Genomic DNA, 7,098 nt, shown 5'->3' with positions numbered 1-7,098 from the left:
GCGGGCGCCGCTCCGCGCCCCGGCAGCACCCCCGGCCCGCCGGCGGGGCCAGGGCGCCCCTGGGGCTGCCGCGACCCCCCGCGGGTCTCCAGCCCCCCGTGGCGCTTGCGCGGCCGCGGCGGCTCCGCGGCGGGAGCCGGGGCCGGGGCCGGGGCCGGGGCTGCCCCCGCCGGCGGCTCCGCCGCTCCGGGCTGCGCGGGTGCGCGCCTGTGTGTGCGTGCACCTAGAGCGGATAATTGGAGAGGGTTTCCAGAAGGTGGAAAATGTCACCTGATTCACACTGAACTTTTTAAATCTCCCCACCCCCGAGCAGACACACACACACATTAGGAGACCGCCCACCGCAGACAGCTAGGACCCCCGTATAGATTTAAAGAGAGACTGCATTCAGAGCCTGACGTTCATTCAATAGAGCGATCATAAGCAGGCTGGCTAGTGCTCGCTCCCTCTCCTTACTCCCCCTCACGCTGTCTCTGCGCTTCTCGCACTCCCTGCTATACTGAGGATGTTAAATCAGAGAATCCACCCGGGCATGCTCTTAATCCTGATGTTTCTTTGCCACTTCATGGAAGATCACACAGTGCAGGGTAAGACCAGACTGTTTCTTCGCAGATATGTTTCTTTATTATTACTATTGTTTTCTGTCTTTCGGGCACGGTTTAGCTGCTTGCGGTGTTAAACGCCTCTCTCCAAGGTCCAACAGAACAGAAGTTAACAGTGGGCTTTGTAGCGAGGTGCAGAGGTGTCACTGAAATCCCCTTTTGATCGGATCTTCGCGCTGCTCTGCAAAGGCACAGAGGACAGATAGCATATTTCTTGTTTTTTATTGTTATTATGCAGCATGAATGAAGAGCAGCATCGTGAGGGAACTTTCCCAGTCTCGGCTCCCGAATGAATGCTCAAAGTTTGTTGGTAATTTAGTTTAGATTTTTATCTCTCCTGACTGACTGAAGGAGAGGTGGTGATGGAGAACCCCAGGATCACAGCTGACATTTTTAGAAACCAATAAGTGGTCATTTTACTGACTTTAATATTGGGATTTCCTCCTCCTCCTCCTTACTCCTTTTTTTTTTTTTTTTTTTTTTTTTTTGAGTGTGTGTGTCTGAGTAAATATTAGCACTGTAAATTCTCCTTCACTGAGGTGTACACTTAAATAAGTTCGTAGTTGGTTTTTTTTTCCTTCCTCGTGCGAACAAAACAAACCCTAACCTGATATTGACAACTCTTAAGAGCCCTCTTTCGACACAAGGGAATATTGATTTTTAGTTTGGGGGCTTTTCCCCTTTTCTTGACCATGTTCCAGCCACAACCTGGACGTCTTGCCATTGCTTCTTTTACAATACTTTCTTTCCTTTTTCCCTTCCCCAGTACCGATATAAATTAACGTAGGCAACTGTAAGACGCAAAACTTTATTTTATTTAAGGGCATTGTTTGTTCAATGATTTTTAGCGGGGGGGTGGGGGGAGGGTTGGTGGGCCTTTCCCCGCGCCCAGCGACATCTCCGCTGGCCGATCCTGACCCCTCGCTGCGGTACATTCCCATCAGAGTAAGGAGGCAGGATCGAGCCCTGGCTGGATTAGCAGCAGAATCAATTGGTATTGAGTTGCTGGAGAAGTCACATTGGTTATTCACGAGAGACTCATCCCAACCAAAATGCTTCAGCTAAAAAAAGGGGGAGTTGCTTGGACTAATGTTCTTGGCTTGACTCCACAAATAACAGGGATACTAGAGGGGGAAAAAAAAGGCAAAAAACAGCCCCAAGAAAACCCACTCTATCTGGTGTAAGGACAGTGTACTTTCCTCTGAAATGTTTGCCGGAGAGATGGCACCTATAACTTTCCCAGCTTGATCGATTTTTAAAACTCTATAGGGACCTCCTACTCAAAGTGTCCTTGTATTTTATGTACTTTGCTCACTTTTTTTTTGGAACTCTGCTGAATTATTTTAGTGAAGGAGACATTTGTTAATAGAAACAGCAAAATGTGGAGATTTCGAAAGACTTCGCTAACAGCAAATGTTCCCAATTCGTGCAGATTGCAAAATGGGCTGGGAGTGAAACTGTGCGGCACTAAAACAATGCTGCTGTGCAGCCGCGGTGAGGAGGAGAGGGCAGGGGGAGGAGGAAGGAATTTGCAAGCGCGATTTTCTTTTTATTCTCTTTTAAATGCACATCCTTTTCAAGCCTCTGTCACGTGTCGGCAGTGCTCCTTCTGCTCTACATATGGAATAAATACCTCCAAAAACTCTCCTTCTCTTTTGGTTGGGTCTTCTCTTTCTTTCATTTTGTTTTGTTTTGTTTTGTTTTCTCTTTTGTTATGTTGTTTTCTTGGTTTGATATTTTTAGTTCTTTTGTGGTTTTGGGGGGGGGGGGGATTTTTTTGTTTGGCTGGGTTTTGGTGGGGGGGGGAGGGTTTGTTTGTTTTTTAAACTGCGCTTCCAAATGGGCCGTAGTAGCTGCGGGTTATGAAACGGGACAAATAAAAGGAAACAGTCTAGTAAAAGTCACGGCAAGGCGCACGTGCTGTGTCTGGGTCACTGGTGGCCGCCACTGATCCGTCTGGGTGTCCCCCCCGCCCCCCGCCCCACAGCTGGGAACTGCTGGCTCCGGCAGGCGCGGAACGGGCGCTGCCAGGTCCTCTACAAAACCGACCTCAGCAAGGAGGAGTGCTGCAAGAGCGGACGCCTGACCACGTCGTGGACGGCGGAGGACGTCAACGACAACACGCTTTTTAAGTGGATGATTTTTAATGGGGGAGCCCCAAACTGCATCCCGTGCAAAGGTGAGGGGGTGCTGGCGAGCTGCTTCTTGCCGAGGAGCGGCTCCGGCAGGGGCTGGTCTGGGGGAGGAGGAGCGGGGAGGGAGCTGGAGGGGGGCAGCGCTGTCCTCTCGCTTCCTTCCTCGTCGGGGTTTTGAGAGGCGTCTCGTACCAGCCCCGGGATCGCGGAGGGTTACCCCATTTCTGCCCGCTGCCTGGCACATCACGAGGAGGAGGGGAGAGACGCTCTCTCTCCCTGCCCTACTGGGGGAGGGAATTCACCTCGAGCGGTGTGTCCTGGAACGGGAGGGAACGGTGTTTTTGCTCTGTGCTCTGGGTTCACGGTATCTTTTTTTCTTTAAGCAGTTTTGACACCAGGTCTGTTCCGCACACTTGGTACTAAAGTGGTGAATCTTTCCTTCCATCAGAAACATGCGAGAATGTGGACTGTGGACCCGGGAAGAAATGTAAAATGAACAAGAAGAACAAACCTCGGTGTGTTTGTGCTCCGGATTGCTCTAATATCACTTGGAAGGGCCCCGTGTGTGGCTTAGATGGGAAAACCTACAGGAACGAGTGCGCCCTTCTCAAAGCCAGATGTAAAGAACAGCCCGAACTTGAAGTCCAGTATCAGGGCAAATGCAAAAGTAGGTTTGCAAATTTAATCTGATGTCCCTTAAGTGCCAAAGTGTGTCTGTCTGAGAGTAGGGAGATGTTGAATGTACTTCCTCACAGGAACCAGGTCGGGAGAGAGTAACTAGACCGTACTCAGCAGACAATGATGTAGCTGAACTGAGAGCTCCCCATAGTCCGGCAGCATGTGTGTTCGAACACACAGCTACCCTGAGATGGGAAGGCATCCTCCAGCAGTCCTTAAACGAGGGGAGCTGCTGAAGGCTTTTATCTGATCATTTGTTCTTGCTGTCACCAGTACACTCCTCACTGGGATCCTGGTGTCTTCTACTAACCATTCTGTTTCTGTCTGTGTTTCAGAGACCTGCAGGGATGTCTTATGCCCAGGCAGCTCCACATGTGTGGTTGACCAAACCAACAACGCCTACTGCGTGACATGTAACCGAATTTGTCCAGAGCCTACCTCCCCTGAACAGTATCTCTGCGGGAATGATGGCATAACTTACGCCAGTGCCTGCCACCTGAGGAAAGCTACCTGCCTCCTGGGAAGATCCATTGGATTAGCCTACGAAGGAAAATGCGTCAGTAAGTATCTTTGGGGGAGACAGTGTGGAGGGAGCTTCTTCAATGTTCTGTTTCAGAGTAGCCAGTGTGTGTAACCAGCCGGATGTAGATAGTGCTGGGGAGGAAGAGAGACTTCAGCAGCTTGGGTTAGTGCTCCCCTCCCAGAAGAGGAGAGCCAGAGTGAACTTAGTCCTGGAAAAGATTGCAGTAGGGATGAAGGAAAAGAGGTCCTGATCCTGCTATGGCTGTGGGTGCTGACACTAGTATCCAACAGAGAAGTACAGGAGAAGTAGCCTCCCTGAAACAGATGATGAGATGGTTACAATGTAATAAGGTCACTGTATTCAGTGGGTCTGTGTTCCTGGAAACAATTGCCTTCAAGTGGTCTTGGCAAAGATTATGTTAACTTAATTGAAAACATCTGATCACTTTTTCCTCTTTAGAAATAATTGTGGGGTTTGGAGACAGTGGGTGGGTGAAGATAGGCAAATAATTTCTGTGCAGCTTGACATTCTGCGTTGTGAGTGATTCCAGAAAGGACTGATAGTGCAGTATATTACAATAAAGCACCTGCAGGGCAGCCTCTGCTCCCCAGAACTGCTGGGGGAATTTGGGGGAGTCTCAGGTTGCTTTTAGTTGGCATAGGTTGAGGTTGAATTCCCTTTCAAATCTTGTAGACAACTGCTCTCTGTGGGTCAGTTTAAAAATAATAGATTTAGAAATGCTGGACCTGTTGACAAATCCTGCATTTACCACTAATTTGGGGAGCCAAATTTCCACTGACATGAAATGGAGCAGGAAAGTCATGTACAATAGGCAAATGTAATTCTGTATTCCCAGGGCCAAGCTTTGCTGGCACAGCTGTCTTTCCTCCCCCACATATAGAGAGGCACTGTTGTCCAAGGGAATACTTGCTTGAGCAAAATCAGCAAGTATCATCACATCGACTACATCTGAGCTTCCTTTCTTCACAGTTCACAGGGGAAAGGGAGGTTTTGGGGGTTGCTTGTATTTTGCTTTGCTGTTTGCTTTGTCTTTTCACTTACCTCTAGTATTCTGTGTGTATTTTTAGAAGCCAAATCCTGTGAAGACATTCAATGCAGTGCTGGGAAGAAATGCCTGTGGGATTTTAAGGTTGGCAGAGGTCGGTGTGCCCTCTGTGATGAGCTATGCCCTGAAAGCAAGTCAGAAGAAGCAGTGTGTGCCAGCGATAACACAACTTACCCGAGCGAGTGTGCCATGAAAGAGGCAGCTTGCTCCATGGGTGTGCTTCTAGAAGTTAAGCACTCTGGATCTTGCAACTGTAAGTGAGATTTTTAACCCTGCAGACACTTAAGGCTTCTGAAGGCGATACCTAGGTAATGAAGACTTACACCTTTAAACATAAGAAAGCTTGATTTATTGATTCAAGGTACAGTAGAATATAAGTATCTATCTTTCACGCACACACTTTGGTTGCTGATAAAATGCAATAGATCTCCAACAACGAGCTGGCCTTCAAGTTGGAGTTTTTTGGGGATGATCCAAGGACAAGCCATTCTATCAGAAAGGGGTTGCCCGAGGAGTGTAATTCTATTGACTTTTTTGTACTTTATCTGCTCTCGTGTGCTTTGCTGATTGCTTTATTAACACCTGGATAAACTCTTAACTCGGTCCAAAAGAACAAGCTAAAAGGTAGCACATGGCACCTGGTTTAGCACAGTTGCCTCTACTAACTCTGAATGAAGGACACAAAGCAATTAAACTAAAACACCAGAGCGCTTTTTATTTGATTTCAGGAATCTGCCAATAAAACCTGAGCCATTGATTCTTCAGAACTTTCTGCAGTTATGACTTCATAGATTATGTGTAAAAAAACCTTATTGCATAACAGCAGATGCCAAAGAGCATCTCACTACAAGTCGCATAAAATGCAACGCTGTATTATGGCTGTTCAGAGGGCTTTCAAAATCATGCACTGAGCTGCTTCTGCGCTGTTGTTGTCCTTATTTAAACAACAGCTCCCCTGTATTCCCCCATCTAGCAATTAATGAAGACCCAGAGGATGAAGAGGAAGATGAAGACCAGGACTACAGCTTTCCTATATCTTCCATTCTAGAGTGGTAAAACCTCCATCACTATTGGAACAGCCATTGGGCACAAAATCAATGTCCGTACTGTAAATAAGTGTATGCTTATTTATTTTGGGGAGAAAAAAAAAAAAAGTATACATATAGTTGAGTCTCGTAGACATTTATTTATACTGTGTCATGTTTTATAATTTATACATAAAATGTCTGGTTGACCGTACACCTTGTTTTTTGAAGAAATTTATTCGTTACGGGAAGAGCAGTGTTATTTATTGTGAGGTCTCTTGCTTGTAAAGTAAAGCTTTCCTTTTTTCTTGTAAGCTATAAAAGTCCATTCCTTAGAGCCTACCCACACGATCTCATCTCTTCATTTCACTGATGTTAACTCTTTTCCACTTTAACAAAGTTGCATGTCAGTTTCTGTTATGTTTATTTATTGGATTTTCTTTTTGCCGGTTCTGTACATAAAAGATCCCTGTGTTTTTGTTTACAAGGAATCTTGACTGACCAAAAGGCATTGTAACTGACTTACGTATACTTTCAAGGTGCAGTGAGACAATCTTTAAGGAAACTTCTTACACTTCATTTTCTCTACTTTTGATCACATTGTGTACTGAAATGATCTCAGTGTATTGAGAGTTTATACTGTACTATACAAATTTTGAGCCCAAAGAAATTGGATTGTGAAGTTTGATAACAGCTATAGGCCTAACTGTAATAAGAATAAAGGTTCGATTTTATTTTATTGTTTTATTTTTTGTAACATGCTAAGTGTTTTATCAGGTGTTTCCTTTAAGATGGTCTTGCAGTACCGCTTTCAAAGTTTTCTTTCCCAATCGGTGTGTTGCTAAAAGTTATATCAAAGCTTTATCAGTTCAAGTTTCTTGCTTTTCATAATACTTTTTTTCTGATGCAATTTTATATTTTCAAACATGGCGAGTTAAATATAAATTCATTTAAATATATAGTTTTGTACTTTTCTACCATGTAAATGTGCAATGTATATAAAAGTTATAATGTGTATTTGTAAATAAATGATGAGTGAAAAAAAAAATAAAAAGTGGAATTTTCCCTA

General features: G+C 45.5%; 1 protein-coding gene across 1 annotated transcript; it reads left to right on the top strand.

Annotated features, from left to right (window-relative positions):
* Window positions 1-315: 315 nt before the first annotated feature.
* Window positions 316-7,098, top strand: FST (follistatin). The gene is made up of 6 exons (XM_023944540.2): window positions 316-587; window positions 2,590-2,781; window positions 3,186-3,404; window positions 3,751-3,975; window positions 5,027-5,257; window positions 5,978-7,098. The coding sequence occupies exons 1-6, from the start codon at window positions 506-508 to the stop codon at window positions 6,058-6,060; spliced, it is 1,032 nt and encodes a 343-aa protein (XP_023800308.1). The 5' UTR covers window positions 316-505; the 3' UTR covers window positions 6,061-7,098.

The sequence above is a fragment of the Cyanistes caeruleus genome, chromosome Z (assembly GCF_971803275.1).
Source record: "Cyanistes caeruleus chromosome Z, bCyaCae1.hap1.1, whole genome shotgun sequence".
Classification (NCBI taxonomy): domain Eukaryota; kingdom Metazoa; phylum Chordata; class Aves; order Passeriformes; family Paridae; genus Cyanistes; species Cyanistes caeruleus.
This window is presented reverse-complemented; position numbering and strand designations above follow the sequence as displayed.

What these genes read in the sequence shown, in the direction of transcription:
- FST (XM_023944540.2), top strand. Translation starts at nt 506, where the DNA reads ATGTTAAATCAGAGAATCCACCCGGGCATGCTCTTAATCCTGATGTTT. An exon ending in GTATCAGGGCAAATGCAAAA is followed by an intron (nt 3,405 to 3,750) that starts GTAGGTTTGCAA and finishes TCTGTGTTTCAG; the next exon opens with AGACCTGCAGGGATGTCTTA. An exon ending in GCACTCTGGATCTTGCAACT is followed by an intron (nt 5,258 to 5,977) that starts GTAAGTGAGATT and finishes TCCCCCATCTAG; the next exon opens with CAATTAATGAAGACCCAGAG.